Below are 19,215 nucleotides of genomic sequence, written 5' to 3'. Positions count from 1 at the left end.
ATGATCTGCAAAAAGGGGTAAACAGTGAGGTGGCAAAATTTGCAGATGATACAAAACTACTCACGATAATTAAGTCCCAGGCAGACTGTGAAGAGCTACAAAAGGATCTCTCAAAACTGGGTGACTGGGCAACAAAATGGTAGATGAAATTCAATGTTGATAAATGCAAAGTAATGTACATTGGAAAACAATCTCAACTTGTCATAGGTCTCACCCCCACTTGGAACTGTTGGGTTCCAATGTGGGGACCCGCATGTATCCCTCTAAACTAAAATCCTAGTTTAGGTCTGGTTCTCGCTGCCACCAGTCAGGTTAAAGTGTCTGACACACTGCCTGTCCCCCAACTTTCCCTGGGGAACACAGATTCAATGACCCTGAATCTCTACACACAGGGAAGCAGCCCACTTCCCCCCCTCCCTCTCTCCTAGCCACTCTGGAGAGATATACACCGAGTCAAATCCTTGACTCAACACAAAGAGGGACTTACCTCCCCCTCCCCTTTCCTAGTCCTGGAAAGAGATACCTGATTCAAACTGCTTGAATCAAACCCAGGAGGAACTATCTCTTCCCCCCTCCCCTTCCCCTGAATTTCCACAAGAGAAGGAATTAACCAAGTCCAAAGAAAAGAAAAGAATTTATTAAAAAATAAAAAGAAAGTAACTTGTCTCTGTAATCCAAGATAGAACCATACAGGGTCTAAATTTATCAATCTCTGGAGAGAATTCCCCCTCCTTTCTTTCTCAGTAAAAGCAAAGTAACAGCAAACAGGAATAAAGAATTTCCTTTAGCAAACACACAATTGCAAATGTAGAAATCAAATAATAAGACTAATTCGCCTTTCTAATTAATACTCACTATTAAATAGTAGAAACTACTCCAGGAGAACTTGGAGACATGACTGACCTCTCTTAGATCCAAAGAGAGCTCTAACAAAGAACACAGACAAAGGCTTCCCTCCACAGAGATTTGAAAAAATCTTGTCTCTGATTGGTCCTCTGGTCAGGTGGTCATCAGGTACTGCATGTTAACCCTTTACAGGTAAAAGAGACCTTAACCCTTAACTATCTGTTTATGACACAACTATACATATAAAATGATGGGGTCTAAATTAGCTGTTACCACTCAAGAAAGATCTTGGAGTCACTGTGGATAGTTCTCTGAAAACATCCACTCAATGTGCAGTGGCACTCAGAAAAGCTAACAGAATGCTGGGAAGTATTTTCTCACACAGCGCAAAGACAATCTCTGGAACATTTTGCCAGAGGATGTTGTGAAGGCCAAGACCAGGGGTCGGCAACCTTTCAGAAGTGGTTGCCGAGTGTTCATTTATTCATTCTAATTTAAGGTTTCACGTGCCAGTAATATATTTTAATGTTTTTAGAAGGTCTCTTTCTATAAGTCTATAATATATAACTAAACGATTGTTGTATGTAAAGTAAATAAGGTTTTTAAAATGTTTAAGAAGCTTCATTTAAAATTAAATTAAAATGCAGAGCCCCCCAGACTGGTGGCCAGGACCTGGGCAATGCGAGTGCCACTGAAAACCAGCTCGCGTGCCGCCTTCGGCACTTGTGCCATAGGTTGCCTACCCCTGGCCAAGACTATAACAGGGTTCAAAAAAGAACTAGATAAATTCACGGAGGATAGGTCCATCAATGGCTATTAGCCAGGATGGGCAGGGATGGTGTCTCTAGCCTCTGTTTGCAAGAAGCTGGAAATGGGCAACAGGGATGGATCACGTGATTACCTCTTCATTCCCTCTGGGGCACCTGGCATTGGCCACTGCTGGAAGACAGGATACTGAGCTAGACAGACCTTTGGTCTGACCCAGTATGGCCATTCTCATGTTCTTATGTATCTTGTTCTTTCCACAAAGGTTGGGCTCTCAGTGTCCCCAGATATGCACATCAGCCTATCATCGAGACAAATATAACTGTGGTTGTGTTTGGGGGAAGGGAGGGGTGGAAATGAGCAAAATGTACAACTGCACAAACATTGCTCTGATCTGTCTGCTGCTCTAGGGATGCCAGGACTGCCAGAGGCACCCAACCTAGAATGTACAAAGAATGACAGTTTGGGCGTTAAAACCGATTTTAATCTTCCCTGAAGAGTATGGAGACAAGCTCGCATGCCAAATTGCATAAGTACAAGGGGCCATGTGGAGCAGCAACTTCAAACATACTCAGACTGTGGAGAGGGGGCAAGATTTGAGCACAGGCATAGCTGGTGAATCGTCTGAAACCACTCCTTCAGGAAAAAAGCCAACAAACTTGTGGAGTTGAGTAGGGACCCAATGAACTCTATTTTCTGTGTTGAAACTAATGTGGATTTTCATTTGTATAGGATGAGTCCCAGATGATTAAAGAGACATGGTATAAACGGGACATGACTAAGGACTTGGTCTTCCAATTTGCCCTGCACAAGCGAATAGTCCTGTTAAGGAAGACATTCCCTCCCTCCTGAGATATGGCATTCAGTGAATACATGCAAGGCAGGGGACAGGCAAAAGGAGAGAACTGCGTATTGCTAATGTTTGTCTGCTATTACAAGTCTCAGCAACTTCCTGTGGCTCAGCAACAGTGCCATATGGAAGTAGGTGTCCTGAAGACTGAGGGCAGCAAACCAGTCATTGTGATCTAACAAGGGACAGGTGAGAGGGGAGGGTCACTAGGGTGACCATACAAAACCTAATATACATGACGTACTCATTGCCATTTCAAAGATCAAGTATGGGTTTCAGACCCCGCCTTTCAATTGGGAGATCAGAAACTACCGGGAATAATAAAACCATCCCCCAGTTTTGAAGAAGGACTTCTTCTATGACCTTTGAAGTTCTTGATGAAGTAACAATTTTTTAGATGGATCCCTGAAAAGGGATGGGAGGAATTTAGATCGTATGTCCCACTCTCAAAGTGCTTAAGACCCATCTGCCTACATTTAGGGCTTCCCAATCATAGCAAAAGTGAGACAGTCTGTCCCCAGAGCAAGGGGATAGGAGAGGGAGATTGCTGGTGATTAGAATGCTGTCCTTGAGGCAAAAGGGCTTTTTGCCCAAAGCTGCTAGAGGATGAGCTGGCTGGTTAGAAGTGGAACCAGAGAACCACCTCCTCTGTTATTTATGCCTCCTCTTTGCAAAGACGTGCTGCCATGAATAGGCAAGGTGCCTGAAATACTGCTGGAGTATTGAGCATATTGTTGCTGACCCCTGTGTTTCCATCTCTGGATGGCTGGGGTACAGATCTCCCCTCCCCCAAAAAGAGCGTAATGTAACACGAGTTTCTCTTTGGGCATCAATTTCTACCTTCCCTGTTGTGTCCTTTTGTCTGTGGCAGTAACCACAAGGGAGTTTGGACCTGGGAGAGAGGAGAAATATTCAAAGCCTTGAATGGGGCCATACTACTGCTTGACCACATGCTTGGTCAAGGGAACTAAGGAAGCTAGCATGTGCCGCAAGGTCTTCACTGGCTCCCAGAGAGGTTCATTTATAGGGAGGGCAACCCTCCCAGGGGCTGAGGACTGAAGAATGTCCAAACATTTGAGTATTCTCTTGGACAAACTAAGCTTGGATGCCCAAAGCTTCTGCAACCATCCTCTTAGAAGGTCTTAGTAAGACTTAAAGTCTTCTGGAAATAGGGAAGATGAGTCTGGGACTATGGACTGATCCAATGAGGAGGATGACTGAGGCTGTGCGAGTGAACCCTCCTATGGCAGGTCCTGTTTCTGTCACTTTGCTGTATCTAAAGCTTGATGGAAGCAATATCAGTCTGGTATTATCAGAACCAAAGTGGACAGTACATTTGTGTCGAAGTCATTGTAACTATCAATATTACATCATGGTAATAACATTGGATTTTCCTGGAACTTTTTATATAAGTATCAGATGAAGGATGCAAGTAGTAAGTTCCACATAAATACACTTCTCTCCATGCAAAAGGCCTCCCTAGACCCCTGAACATATCAGTCCAAATTCAGTCTTACTATAAGTGGTCGTAACTCCTTCCATGACAATGAATGGAGTTATACCTCCTTACACAAAGACTGGTTTTGGCCCATCAAGCCTGCATTGGAAATCCACATTTCATGAAAACTTGAATTTATCTTAGATTCATAGATGTTAAGGTCAGAAGGGACCATCGTGATCATCTAGTCTGACCTACACAAACCACAGAACCTCAGTCAGTAATTTCTGCATCAAGCCTGTAACCTGTTTGAGCTATAGTATCATCGAGTCTTAACTTGAGCACAGTTATATTGTTAGTTAAATAATAGGCAAGATCATTGTACTAAAGGGCTCACCAAATAACAATGTCAAGATTAAGTGTATCTTATAAATAAGAGAGGCAGACCAAACAAAATAAGACAGTCTAACCCCTGTTTTTCTCTGAAAAGAGATTTAAGATTGTCATGGGTGGCAAGAGATTTAAGAAGTGAAGAGCAAAATAGGTACCAGTTTGTGATGCATCTAGTAGCAAAAGAGGCCAATGCAATTTTGGACAGCATATTCTGAGCCATCGTTGTCAGGAAGTAGAAAGTAATAGTCCCAGACTAAGATTTTCAAAGGAACCTAAATTAGTTGGGTGCCCAAGTGCCTATGAAATTCAGTGGCGACCCGATTTCTTCATCTCAGCCCTTGTTTATACAATGCTGTATAAAAGCACCCAGAGTACCGTGTTCATTTCTGTGCATCTCATTACTAGAAAGCCATTTACAAATTGAAGGGAACATAGGGAAAGCATAAAAAATGATAAGGGACTAGAGATTTGTTTTAGGAGGAAAGATTAAAAGAGTCTACACAACAAAGTAGAGAGGATCATGCTAAGATTCTACAAATATCTGAGGGTGGAAGGAGGAATTATTAGAATAGTAAAGATGGGTAAAACTAGGGGCAATGGGACTAAATTAAGGTTAAATTTAGGCTGAATATCTGGACAAATTTCCTGACGGTGTTATGTTATGCAATAGCCTCTCAAGTGAAGTGGTGGAAGTTCCACTACTTGAGACTGAATTGGACAATGCATAACCGTGTATGTGAAAACAATCCTTCATCAAAACAGAGGTCCTGCTGGATCTAACAGGTCTTTTCATTTCAAAGTTTTAAGATTTCAGTTTGACTCTAATAATGTTGAATTTTGCTTTACTTGTTGTTCTATTAAATGAAGCTCAGCTCTTGCTCTCTCCTCCGTGCTCACTGTCATTCCGTCTAACACTTGCAGGTTGGGCAATCGAAACACAAGCAGTGGACGGTGGGACATCTTGCGAGTAACCTGAGGAGAGAGAACATAAGTTATCCTAAAAATGGAATCCTGATCCAGAAGGATAACCTGAGAATAACTTGCCTCAAGAATAAATATCTGAACCAAACCACAGAGCCAAAAATGAATGGATATGACCATGCTCTGTTCCTGTCCCAGGCAGTGTTACGGACCGAAGAGGACATAAAAATTATATTCTATAATTTAGCACAAAATAGGATTGAAAGAGGAAAGATAAATATGTTATCTGAGGATCTGTAAATAGGGTTCTCCTGTGTCTGAACCCTGCTAACAGATGCTTGCTGATTCATGGTAGCAGGTGTACCTTGTTAACACCACCTTGGACATGAGAGGTGAGAGTGCCCCATCTGAATGAGGGTTTTAGGGTTTGGAATTATGTAATTTTAAGGAAGGAACGCCACAAACAGCCAAGTGTGGAGAGAAAGTTTGAGTAGGACTTAATGTTGCTTGGCTTCCTGCACTTCCTGTTGGGCTTTCTGCTCCTTCATAAATTGCACCCAGGTTTTTTCCTGCTTTTACTGGGCTACTGCCTGAACTTGCTGGAGTTGATTCTGCTGGATTTTCATCCATTTCAGAATCTCATCCATTTTCCCTTTTTACATTGCTCTAATAGAGAAAGTTTGAAAAATCTCACAACTCCAGGAAACATATTTGAGGAAATGGCATTTCCACCCTGCTACAAAACACAGCCAGCACATTGTCTACAGGGTCAAATCTCACCTCTTTGCAGGGGTTTCTCTCTATTAACAGGTAACACAAACAAACAAACAGTAGGACCTACAGAAATTTTTTGCCACCGTTCCAGGTTCAAGCACCTGCTCAAAGTTCTGCAGGGCTCATTCTAATATCACTACTGTGGCTTTTACGATTAGCACATTTTAAAAAAAAAGCAAATCATAATACCTTTCACTTTCTACAGTGTGTTTCATCCAAGGATCTCAAAGGGTTTTTGTAGGTATACATATTTGTAGAGAGAGAAACTGAGGCAAAAAGAAATTAAAGGTCAAATTTTTAGCCCCTGACCTTTAATTTTTATAGGCCCAAACTGTAGGTGAAAATAAACATGTAAATAATTTTGTGCCTTTTTGTGTGTGTGCTAGTTATAAGGCAAATTACATAAGGCTGAGATCCTGCAATCCTTACTCAAGCATGTGGTCCCAGTCAGATCACTCCTGCCCCTTTAAAGTCAATCGGTATTTGACTGATTGGACCCACTCATGTCCGTAAGGGTTGGTAGGATCCATAGTTATATATGTGTAGGACCAAGGGCACAGGACCTTCAGTGTGGAAATGGTTGAGGACAAGTTTTTCACTTCTATTTTATAATCTTATAAACTTTGTGTTCTCTAGGAGAGAAGAAGCTAAACAACTGTAACCAGAGACAAATTCAAACCTAAAAATCCTGATGGATGTTTCATGAAGGGCACTGTATAAACAAATAATATTATTATCAGGGAACATCTTCTTACAATCTATAAAAAATGGTTCAGATCTCCTTTAACATTTGTTGATCTATTTCATAGACCTGACCTATTTTGGAATATTAAAAAGACAGCTCACCACCATGCACTCACTTTCTGAATTTACCTTGCAGCACTGAAAAGAATAATATGTAAAAGAATGATTGTACTCAAATCACCAACCTGACAGGCACTAAGAGATAAATCAACATCCATATTATGACTACAAAACGGTAAGTGACTGGAACTTAGTAGTTCATTAGGGAGAAATTCCCAACTATAATGAATTAGAAAGGTTAATTACCCACAACAATAAACTTAAATATATATCTAGTATACATGATCATACAAAGTAACATACTCACTGGATTTCCATATATTGAAAGCTCTTTAAGACTAGGAACACCTTCAAGTTTTTCCAGTTCAGACAATTCCTGTTCACAAGTTAAAAAATAAGTTATATGTTATCACATTTCAAAGCCTCGGAGCCAAATTTATTTACTTTGGCCAAATGCAGCGGTCTTTACCCAGGCAAAACCACTGAAGGTAATGAGAATTTTGTCTGAATAAGGATCTCAATATCTGGCCCACTGAATCTATAGTCTCAACACCAATATATTTTACCTGAATTTTATTAAGTCCCAGGAAAAGTTTCTGTAATTTTACTAAAGGCTGTAAGTTGTTCAGTTCGCGTAGTCGGTTTTCCTCTAGGTGAAGTGCCAAAAGGGAGTTCTGTCTAGCAAAGGAGCCCTCTGCAATTGTTTTGACACGGTTATGATCCAACACCAAGTCCTGCAGAAGCTGTAGACCTTCAAGTCCTTCGATCTGACTGATTTCATTACCTGATGAACCAAGATTATATGTGGGAAGTGAGATGAAATGCAGTTGGTATTTGATTGTAGCACAAAACAACTCTTCACAAAAACAGACTGTGGTAGAGAACTTCCCAGATTACCTATACACTGTGTAAAAAGGCATTTCTTCGGATTCATTTTAAATGTACTGCCTTCCAATACCACAGAGTGCCTCTTCATTACTGTGTTCAGAAAAGGATGAATTTGAGTGCCCAATGGGCCTTCTCTATACCATTACAGCTACTGCAGTGTTGCTCCTTGAACTTTCTCCTTTGGGAAGTATTATCTTGCTTTATATTATAAGGAAGTTCCTCCATGCTTCTAGAGATCCAAAATTGCTTGGCTAATCTTTATTTAAAGCAAATTATCTTTCTAATTAATAGTTAGGCTGCTGAAGAGGACTAAGATCAAATCATTATGGTTGTTCAAATGCTGTAAAATAGCTGGATTTTAATGACATGGTATCATATTTGTCAGGATCAAGCTCTCTCAATTAATGGTTCCAGTCTTACAAGCACTTACTACCATGGGTAGTCCCAGTGATGTCCATGGAGCTACTCATTGGAGTAAGTGCTGTAAGCGAGATTCTCAACTGAGATTCAGCCCCAGGGCATAAAGGGGACAGATTCTAGCCACAAATAGCCAGCAAGGAATTTCTTTGGCACAAGGGAATACCCCTGGCATAAAACTGGCAGAGGCATCTTTGTGCACTCGCTGTCCCTTCTCTTTTCAATGTAGGGGTGTGTCAGGGTTGGGGAGGGATTATGGGAGGGTGTGAGGAGGTTCACTATACTATACCTAAAGAACCCTAAACCAATGGCATAAATTAGAGCATCCCCATAGTTGAGTTGAGCTTGGCTCTGGGTTGGCCAGTGTTTGCAGGACTGGAATCAAAGTTAGCTTCCCTGTAGAACATTATATACGGGCTGCACAAATATAAACAAATGCTCTTATTACTTACCCTGTAGAAACAGCAGTTTCAAATTTTTTAGCCGACTAAGCTGTAGCTGGGCCAAGTTACTAATCCCATTGTAGCCCAAATGAAGAACTTCTAAACTTTGCATTATTGGGGGCAGATTTTCACCAAATCCTGCATCCCTAAAACAATGAAGCAAGTAGGAACATGAGGCCAGATAATTTCCAAACATTTCTCCCTGTAAACAGTAATTTAAGCTTCAGAGTAGCAGCCGTGTTAGTCTGTATCCGCAAAAAGAACAGGAGTAATTTAAGCATTTCTCTCCCATTAGTATCAGTTATAGACACTTTATGTAGGTAAACAGGAATTTACTAACTGGACCAGTACAATAGAAATTATACCTGTCTACTACAGAAAGACTAAAAAGCACAGAAAGAAATCTAGTTTTTGAAGTTTCAATAGCTTTATACAGACTTCTGTGCTTACGGAAGATAGGCCAGGTTTTACTGGATGCAGACCATGGAAATCCAACAAACATGGAAAACCACTCTTCTGCCCACAAAAGGCCTGAATATATATAATGGGAACAGCTGGAAATTACTGTTTAATTTAGTAAAATATTTATGTAACCTTTGCCTGTATTCTCACAACAGCCATGTGATGGTGTGGCAAAACCAAACAACAGCATGCAATATCTTACTACTTTACTTATAAAAGCTTCATTTTTGTAACATATGACCATAATGAAGCAGTGTGGTATGATAGATTGAGAAAGGAGTTCCTGCCAGTGCCTGAGTTCTTATTTCAGCTTTGCCACTGCCTCATGACCCAGTCACACAGGTAGCTGAATGATTCCTGAAGGTGCAGAGCAACCTGAATTCTCATTAAACCACTAATTTTAGTGGTTGCTTAGGTGCAAGTGATCATGACTTGATTACACTGTTATGTGCAGAGTAAAGTTCAAACCAGTGATTTATAACATACCTAATGCTTTAAAAAAGCCAATTTCACAAATCTAATAATTATGAACCAAATCAGCTGGAAGAGAGAATTTAAGCACTGGCCAAGCACAGCAACTGTGAGTAGGGTGCAGAGAAGGCATGGGAATGTTTAAGGGACTTTTGGGTTGCTAGACTTATGAACCAGAGGGGAAAAGGACACTGTCCAACTTACTTGGGGATGGATCTTTTGCTCATGGTTTGTTTATGAACCCTAGTTGCAGTGTTTCCCAAATTAATTCTGAGTTATTTCCCTCCTTTTATTAAAAGTTTTTGCTATCCTCAGACTCTGTGCTTGCGAGAGGGGAAGTATTGCCTCTTAGAGGCGCCCAGGGGGTGGTGTGTTATTGTCCCAGGTTACTGGGTGGGGGCTCGAGCTGGTTGTATTGTTGAAAAGGAACCCCTAGATACTGAACCTGGCCCTTGTTGCAGCTGGCTCCACCTGGCAGAAGGGTTACATGTGCATAAGTGTCACTGAATTAAAAAGCTAGTTTTCTAGAATATTTCAAAGGCTAGCACTGTATACATAGCAGTTGCAAATTAAAACCTACATAAATGTACATTTATATCTACCCATTATGCAGTACAAACTGGTCAGCAATCTACTGCTACTGGTGCACAATTTTCAGTATGAGACAGATCTGGTTAGTACATTTCAGTTGAAATGCTTTTGTAAACACTTGTGAGACACTTTTTTATTTAAGAATATGCAATGTGAAAACATTGTTAGTATACGGCAAAATGCTGATATTTGCCATTTTTGCTGCATGCTAAACTGCTTAATCATTTCTGAATAAAATAGTTGTCCATGCAAAACCAATAAAAATCTTATAATACATTGTTGTTTGGCAGCTTTGATCAATAAAACACAACATTATGGTGCTGAAATTAATAAAAACTAGTCATAGTGCAGTATTTTTGGAACTGAGCAAAGAATGACATCTTTCTTATTTTGGGTACCATTGTATCACCTTGCCTACAACCTTACGACACCACTCGACAGCTCCACATCACACCTGATCCTAGTATACATCAAATAAGCTTTCAAATAATACATGATGTGGATGTGTGTGGGGTAGGGTACAACAAACTCCAAAAATATGACTCTTTTTGAAGAATTGCCACATGCCTATTTCAGCCAGTACCCTTTCCCCCAAAAAGAACTAAAAACAAACGCATGCCTTTTGTACAGAAGCTTCCCATTCCCAATTGAATCTTACTGTCCCTTAAATTAATCATGTCCCCTAAAGGAGGAGGAGAGTTTGGGACAAAAAATAAATACATACATATGCCAAATGAACACAAAAAATGGAGGAGGGAAGCGCTGGACACTCATTTGAGAAATACACATATATACAACCAAATCTTACATTTCTCTGTGCTGCTCTGTCACTAATAATATTTCCTAAAAGCATGGAGGGAACTCTGGGGAGCAGTTTGGCAAGTCTTGGCTGATGGGATCGGACTGAAATTGGCTATAGACACTGTCAAAGTTGTAAAGACCTGACTGAATGAAACTTGACCTGTTCCTGAAGTTTCAGTCCTGTTAGAATGCAAAAATGAGAAATGCAAACTGAAAGCTGATTTGAAAAAGTTCTTCAGGACATAAACTGACCTAATGTGTTGGTGCCAAAAGAAAGAAAAAAAATCGGTATGGATTTCTGCTGCAGGGGATGAGAAAAAGAGCTCTTTTAGGAGATGGGATAGGAGAAGGGATTATTGGCAGATAAAAGATTGCTCTGACTAGACATAATAAGAAGGAAGTTTGGATGAATATGCAAAAGCACTGCTTGACTCTATTATACAAATAGTAGCATGAATCAGTCACTATGGCATGGGGCTCACAGATTCTAATAAGTGGTTGTGACTGCCATCAGAATACTTGAATGTCTAAAAGTAGCAGAGTTTTCACAGTTTCGGCTCAAAGAGGTGTACTATTACCTCAGTATCAAGATTACAGTGATTCAATATTATAGCAGGACTTTTTACAGCTTTTAAAGATTTCAAGTACTTAATGTCCCTGACAGGCCTGATTAGAGACCTATAAACATGCCATACCAGATCAAATCAATGACCATGGAGTCAGATAACTTGCTTGTGATCAATACCAAATGCTTGAGAGGAAGACAAGCCCCATAATATATCTGCCCAGTTATGCAATGCTGTACAAGAAGAGCGGGAGAAGAGAAGACTGGGATAATTAGTTTGACTTCCATGAGTCCAGAAGCTGATGAGAGGCACTGTGTCTGGTGGTTAGAGCAAGCAGCACTTGTTTTCTGTTCCTGGGTCTGCCAGAGATTGACCTTCACTCAACTTCTTTGTGCTTCAGTCTGAGTCAGTGCACTCTAGGGTGTCTCTGAGCCACAGAGTTAAAGGGTCAGTGGCGGCTGAAGGAGTAGCCACTGCTGTTGCAGATTGGGAGTAGCACACTTTCCCCCCCTGAAGGGAGTGGGGAGAGAAGGGGCAATCCTACACTGCCGGTCCCCCTCCTATCCCAATAACTGAGGATGGAAGAAGTGAGCCAAAGAGCCTAGGAGAGAGACCGGCTGGATGCTCCCAGTGATGTCAGAGATGCCTGAGTGGGTGGCAAAAGGCCACTGGGCTTCCTTGCCAGAAGACAGCTCAAGTTAGATGGGGCGAAGAGAGTATCCCAGGCTCATCGTCCTCCAGGGACTGCCTTTTTCAGCAAAAGAATACAAGAATTACAAAAGTTCATTTTAAAATGTAACAGTACCTGTTTCCTTTTGAAGGTCCTTGCTGTCCATAGCCACTAGAGGTCACTTTCTGGTACAGCTGCTGCCTGTTTGTTAAGTGATTTTGAGGCTTTTGTCTGGGCAGTACTGATTCAATGTGATTGTAATTCAGACACAATATCTGCATAAAGCAAACCACAGGGAATGAAACAGAAAACTGCTCTGCTAATATAGTAGCAAAGGTGCCAGTTACAACATCTCTCTGCTCTTTCAAATTCAGATAATGAGCTAACAACAGATTGGTGCTGAATCACTGGTATTCAGGGCTTCAAAAGTTCTTGATGCAATAGATAGGCTAGTGGTCAATTTATTTCAGCACATGGTTAAATAAGTGGTTTTTAGTCTTTTTGTGACTCATTTGTACTGTATGAATTCTGCTGACTAAAATAACTTTAGAAAGCTGTATTTAGTAAATTAGTATATAATATAAGTAATGTAATAAAGATTTCCCCTTGCTCTATTATAAAAGAAATCTGTCAGGCAGGAATAAAGAGATTTAGAACTTTATATAAAGAGAGAAGATACTTACTGTCACTATAAAAATAGGATTAACTCACCTTGACGTTAGGCAAGAAGATTAAACCACTGAAAGAGGTGAGATTGTTGTTCTGTAAATTCACATTACAAACATTTCTAAACTGGTCTGCTGGTACAAGATCCACCGTTCTGAATTGGATAAAGAAAATAATTACAGAAAAAGGTATCATGGGGCACAGATTTCCTGACCAGGTCTACTGATGTTACATTTCTCACCAGAAATCTAACACCTTCCTTTTACAGGAGCATCCTGATAAAACTCTACAATAAATACATTGTGCTGTTTTCTCATGTGCAGTAATACAGAGTTGATATAATTCCCATGTTAAAGGCAAAATCCACTTCTCCCACATGAAGTCTGAGTATTTACACTTTAAGTGTCTGAAGTATGAGAGGTGAGGGCTCGAGGAAGTGAAATCTACCCCACTGCAGGTATGCTGCAGACTCCCATGGCAACCTCTCCAATGTATGGGCTGAAATACTGGCTGAAGCCCCCTCCATGCTGTTTGCATAGTACAGTAATGCCACAGGATCTGCATTTATATAGACAGTGGTCCCGCCCTCCAGTCTACATCCTCCCCACAGCCTGCTGCAGTACTGTGTAGATTGTGAAAGTATCCCAGCTGGATCACATGCCTAGTTTGAAGATGTGTGTTACGAGACAGAGTCAACTGAGGAGAAAGAAAGCAGAAGAGGGACAGCTCCCAGATCAGAGAATACCATCGCTTGAATGGATTCCTTCACCTGCAGTGTTATAAATAAGCTACTTCAAGAAATTAGACCTCGTGAGATAATATCCCTCTACAGAAGCTGAAAGCTATACAATCAAAGATACACAAGACGTATTTTAATATTGCCTTAAAACCTTTCATAAAAGACGGTTACTCACCGTAGTAACTGTTGTTCTTCGAGATGTGTTGCTCCTATCCATTCCAGTTAGGTGTGCGCGCCGCGCGTGCACGGCTCTTCGGAAGATTTTTACCCTAGCAACTCCGGCGGGCCGGCTGGGCACCCCCTGGAGTGGCGCCGCTATAGCACAGGATATATACCCCAGCCGGCCCGTCCGCTCCTTAGTTCCTTCTTGCCGGCTACTCCGACAGTGGGGAAGGAGGGCGGGTCTGGAATGGATAGGAGCAACACATCTCGAAGAACAACAGTTACTACGGTGAGTAACCGTCTTTTCTTCTTCGAGTGATTGCTCCTATGCATTCCAGTTAGGTGATTCCCAAGCCTTACGTAGGCGGTGGGGTCGGAGTTAGATGTTGCAGAACGCAACCGCTAAGCCAGAGGCTGCAACAGCTCTGGACTCCCGGACCAATGAGGCAAAGGTGTGGACCGAGGACCAGGTAGGTGTACAGCACATCCCCCGAAAGGGAATGCGAGCCAGGAAGGCAGCTGAGAAGCGTGAGCCCTGGCGGAATGTGCAGCAAGGTGGCTCTATGGCACATGGGCCGAAACAGAAGAGGTGCAGATGCATAACGTCATTGAAGATGAAATCCTCTAGGAGGAGACAGGTATGCCCTTCGTCCGGTATGCCGGTACGATGAAGGTTGTGGGGGCGTTACGAGAGGGCTCTGTCCGCTAGATATAGATTGCGGACGCCCTGCAGATGTCGAAGGAGGGCAACCGTTGCTCTCCTTGCACAGAGAGTGGCTTCGGAAATAAGACCGGAAGGAAGATATCCTGGTGGATATAAAAGGCCGACACCTCCTTGGGGAGGCAGGTCGGACGTGGTAATAACTGCCCTTGTCCTTGAGGAACACAGTATCCCTTGGGCCTATTGTGAGAGTCTGAAGCTCGGAGACTCGTGTGGCCGCAGGAAAGACTACAGGAAACTGCCTTGCAGGACAGTTATATCAATGAGCATGTTGACATTGGCTCGAATAGGGCAGTCATAAAACTGGGTAGAACCAGATTGAAGAGCCAGGTTTATGGTGGGGCCCCACTTCGGGGGAGGGTGCATAAACGGTCCAAGCCCTGAGGAACCAGATGGAACGGAGCGGGATCTCGGCGGGAGAAACATTGCGCGTTTCGGAGCAGCAGGAGAAACGCTTCCACTCGGCCAGATACTTTAATCGAATGGACGAATTTTCTACCACCCCGGAGAATCCCGTAGAACCGAGGCCGAACAACGTAACTTGGATCGGTTTAGCCACGCAGGAGTCCTGCTGTGAGGTGCAGGGATTACAAGACCGGGTGGTGAAGGTTGTCGTGATTCCGCGTCATGGGGTCTGTGCCAAGAGGGTTGCTACCGACAGGTGTAGCAACATGGTGTGCCAGTGCTGCCCAGGTTACACTGGAGCGAACCTGATCAGGGGCGCTCTGTCCCTGCGGAGTTTGAGCAGGACCTTGTGAACCAGCGGGGACAGTGGACAGCGTACGGCAGATGGCTGATCCATGGCCTCAGGAAAATCCTCCAAGACCGAGCCTGGGGAGAGGCCTTGGAACGAGGAGAATTTCTCTCCCTCTTTCCGTTCTCGCGAAAGCGAGGAGGGCTATGCGGGGGAAGACCCACTTCTGGAAAACGGAATAGATAAAGACGGGAGGAAACCACCACTTGTGAGACAGGAAGGATCTGCTGAGACGATCCGCCAGCTGAATCGCCTGGTACACAAGGCAGACTGCTCTCAGCTCTCGGACATTGATGTGTAAGGCCAGCTCTTGCGCTGACCGAAGGCCGTGAGTGCGAAACTACACCAGGTGCGCACCCAGCCGAGAGATGGGCTGTCTGTCACGACGGACCCCGAGGGGTGAGTGAAACAGCATCCCCGGATACACCGGGGAGGACGCCGACTCCCGGTCGAGGGAGCCTAGGCTGCTCGGTGGAAACGAGACGACCACGAGTATGCCATCTCTGCCCAGGTGGCACCCCCAGGTGAGCCACGATTGAAGTGAACAGAGGCAAAGCCTGGTATGTTTAGTTGCAAACGTGTAGACAGCCATGTGACTCAGGAAACCGAGGCAAGAGCGAGCCCAAGTTGGCGGGAAGGTCCGTAGACCTTGTACAATTGTTACCCTCGCCTGAAACCAAGGCTGAGGAAAGCAGGCTCTGGCGAGTCTGGAGTCCAGGACGGCCCCAATGAATTCCCTTCCCTATATGGGAATCAGAGTGGATTTTACTATTGATCATCAGGCCTAGACACAGGAAAAGGTTCGTGTCGATGCCCACATGACTGGTACTTTGGGCCCGGGGGTTCTTCGAATGAGCCACTCGTCTAGACACGGAGAACGTGTATCAGACGGTGGCGAAGAAAGGCGGCGATTACAGCCATGCACCTTGAATACCCCTGGGCTGTATAGAGGCCAACCGGGAGGGCCGTATACTGGGAATAACGATGGTAGGCCCCAAACCGAGGGTACCTTCTGTGTGGAAGAGAAATGGCAACGTGAAAAACACGCGCCCTTCATATCGAGGGCGGCGTACCAGTCTCCGGGATCCCAGGATGGGATGACGGTCGCCCTGGGTACCATGCGGAACTCATCTGCATCGTGACTTGTTGAGTTCCTGCAGGCCTAGGATAGGTCTGAGACCTCCCTTCGCTTAGGGGAATAGGTTTCGTCCTTAGGTACCTCCTGTATAGCTCCGATGAGGAGGAGCGTCCGCACCTCTTGCCAGAGGAATCGCTCGTGAGAGGGGTCCTTAGGAGGGGCAAGGATGGGTAGGCTTTTGCCCCATTGGTGGTCAGAAGGACCCTAATTCTGGCTCCTTTGGGGTGCGGATTGATGGCCACGACCGTGTAAGCCACGCCCGCTGGCCATGTCCTGACCTTGTCAAGGCGCAGAGTAAGAGCGGAGGTTGGGGACGGAAGCGTCGGCGCTGAATTACCGGTGTGTGCATGCCGAGAGAGAGAGAGAGCAAAGTGACCCTGCTGCCCTTTAGGTTCTGCAGCCTAGGGCCAGTGTTGTCAGAGAACAGGCCTGTGCCACTGAAGGGCAAGATCTGTATAGCGTGCCGCAGCTGCGAGGGAAGGCTCGATAACTGGAGTCCTGAAACGCGCCGCGTGGCAACACCCGAGGCCAGAGTCATGGCAGCGGAGTCAGCTGCGTCCAACGAGGCCTGGAGGGAAGCTCTCTCCAGCTCCGTCCTTTGCTGCAGGAGGGCATCGAACTCTTGACGGGAGTTCCGAAGAACCGACTCTGTAAATTTGCCCACCGCCACCCACAGTAGCGGATAAGCAGGGCTTGCTGGTTCGCTACACGAAGTTGCAGGGCCCCCTCCGGGTACATCTTATGGCCCAGTAAGACCACACGCCCAGCCTCTTTGGATTTAGGGGCTGGTCGCATTTCGATTAGAGGAGGGCCGGAGGGGTATGTTCCTGCCCCCGCCTCATCTGGGGAGGAGGAAGAAGAAAGGCCCGGGACAAGCGGGTCCTGTGTGGGCTCGAGCTCCTGGACGACTGTGGGATTAGAATGTGAGATACTGAGCTGATTATGCTGGGAGTTGTGTGTGAAGGACTGGCCTTGGGCTTGTTCTCATTGGCCAGCTAATTGTAAATAGGATACAGGTGTGTAGGATAATTACCCTATGGGTTACAGCTGCAGCTGTGTTGATTTGATTAATCAATTAGTAATTGATTGACTACCATATTGTATATAAGAGCATGCTGGGAAATGAATAAAGGGAGATGTATACACACACAGACAGTCTCTCTCTGCTTGGGCTCTGTTCCTGCTCCTGTGATGCAACAAATGGTGACCCTGATGTGATGCAACAAATGGTGGAGAAGCTGCGGGCCATGGTATCGCTGGCCTGAAAAAAAAACAAAAAAAAACCCGGCGTCCGAGATCCCCCGCCGCAGGAGGGGGAGAGAGGCGGAGGAGCCGCGCTCCGGAAAACTTCCCGGCGCTGTGAAGACGCAGCGGGCAGGGGGCTAAGACAGAAAGGGGGGCTTGGGTCCCACCTGGCCCCTGTTCCTGAGCCAGCGCTGATGCCTTGCGGTATCGTCCCTGCCAGGCGCTTGTCACAGGCGCTGGAGCGGCGTTCCCGGAGCAGGGAGTCTAACAGGGCTCTGGTGTCACCTGCAACAAAAACAAAACGCCTTTGCAAGGGCTTTTCCGAAAAGCTCCAGTGAGAAATGCCGCGCTCAGCCTGGGTGCGCTCAGTGAATCTTCAACTAGTGTCTGCGCGGCTCCCTTTTGGCAAGTTTGGAGCGTGGCAGAGAGAGGAGAAATCAGGAACGGGAGCTACATGCGTTTGTTACTTACAGGCAATTTGAAAGGCCTGGAAAAAAAAAAAATCCGTGTGTGTGGAGGAGAAGAGGCAGAAGTCAGCCAGCCAACAGCCTGTGTACGTGTGAGAGTTTATAAGGGAGCAATATTTTCTGACGTGCGAATCTACACTTGGAAACAAAAGTGAAGCATGTTGCATGGGGCAGATTTTACCTTGTGTTTGTAACATGACTTTGAGGTCTAAGAAATAACCCGTTGGTATAAAAAAAAAAAAAAAAAAAAAAAAAAGGGGCGCACCTGAGCTCAGTGTTGAGCGGCAAGCTGCAGGGCATCTGAAAAGGGAGGCGCACCTGAGCTCAGAGGTGAGCAGCTAATATGGGAACCGCTGCGTCAACAGAGGAGAAGACGGTGACACGCATCACGGAGCGGCGGGGAGAAAAGTTCCCCTCTGATGCGTTATCCCGCCTGTTGCGGTGGGGACGAAGAAGGGGACTTTCCGTTAAAACTGTTTGGGATCGGCTGGGCTGTGAGCTTTGGAAATCGGTGACTCAGGGCGATGAGGAGGCTTTCTCCCTGAGTCCAGTATGGCTCACCACGCAGAGAAGACTGGAGGAGTTTGAGGCCAAGAATGATACGATCCAATATTTGCAGAATGAGAAGATTGTCTTAGAGGTAGCTCTGCAGGCAGCAAAAGCAAGCAAAGAAGAACTTGATGTAGGAGTAAACTTCTTAGGTGAAAGTACTGAGGCAGCATCAGAAATCTTGGCACAATTGAGCCAGGTGGAAAATCTGCAACAGGAAAGTGCCAGCCTGAAGAAACAGACCCAAAAAGTAAAGGAGCAGTTCCTACAGCAAAAGGTAATGGTGGAAGCTTATCGAAGAGATGCAAGTTCACAGGACCAGCTGATTAGTGAATTGAAATCTACAAAGAAGCGGCTGGATTTGGAAGTGAAAGAATTAAAACGGGAGCTACTGGAACTTCAAGGTGAAAAGCAGTCCATTGATGTTGAACGCTCAAGACTTCAGAAGGAAGTATCCCAGGTTCACCAGCAGATGGTGGAATTAGAAAGCCACCTCCAGTCAGTGCAAAAAGAACGGGCACAAATCGCTGATGGGGGAAATAACCAGGCTTCCCATGAAAGGATTCAAGCTTTGGAGATAGAGCTGCAGGCTGTTAGCCACAGTAAGATGATGTTGGAGACAGAGCTGCAAGAAGTAATTTCACTCACCAGCCAGGAGCTTCAGGAATCTAGAG

The 19,215-nt window shown here is 44.6% G+C and overlaps 1 protein-coding gene across 6 annotated transcripts in view; it reads right to left on the bottom strand.

The window, feature by feature from the left end:
- Positions 1–19,215, bottom strand: part of LRRC9 (leucine rich repeat containing 9) — an 89,560-nt gene that overhangs the window by 12,122 nt on the left and 58,223 nt on the right. For all 6 annotated transcript variants that reach the window (XM_045015941.1, XM_045015945.1, XM_045015942.1 and 3 more), the window contains 6 exons: positions 12,812–12,920; positions 12,236–12,375; positions 8,549–8,685; positions 7,358–7,575; positions 7,099–7,167; positions 5,139–5,264 (listed from right to left, as the gene is read on the bottom strand). In XM_045015941.1, coding sequence (XP_044871876.1) covers positions 5,139–5,264; positions 7,099–7,167; positions 7,358–7,575; positions 8,549–8,685; positions 12,236–12,375; positions 12,812–12,920 — 799 coding nt within the window. The remainder of the gene's footprint in view (positions 1–5,138; positions 5,265–7,098; positions 7,168–7,357; positions 7,576–8,548; positions 8,686–12,235; positions 12,376–12,811; positions 12,921–19,215) is intronic.

The sequence above is a fragment of the Mauremys mutica genome, chromosome 4, assembly GCF_020497125.1.
Source record: "Mauremys mutica isolate MM-2020 ecotype Southern chromosome 4, ASM2049712v1, whole genome shotgun sequence".
Taxonomy (NCBI): domain Eukaryota; kingdom Metazoa; phylum Chordata; order Testudines; family Geoemydidae; genus Mauremys; species Mauremys mutica.
Note: the sequence above shows the minus strand (reverse complement) of the source record. Positions and strands in the feature narration are given on the sequence as shown.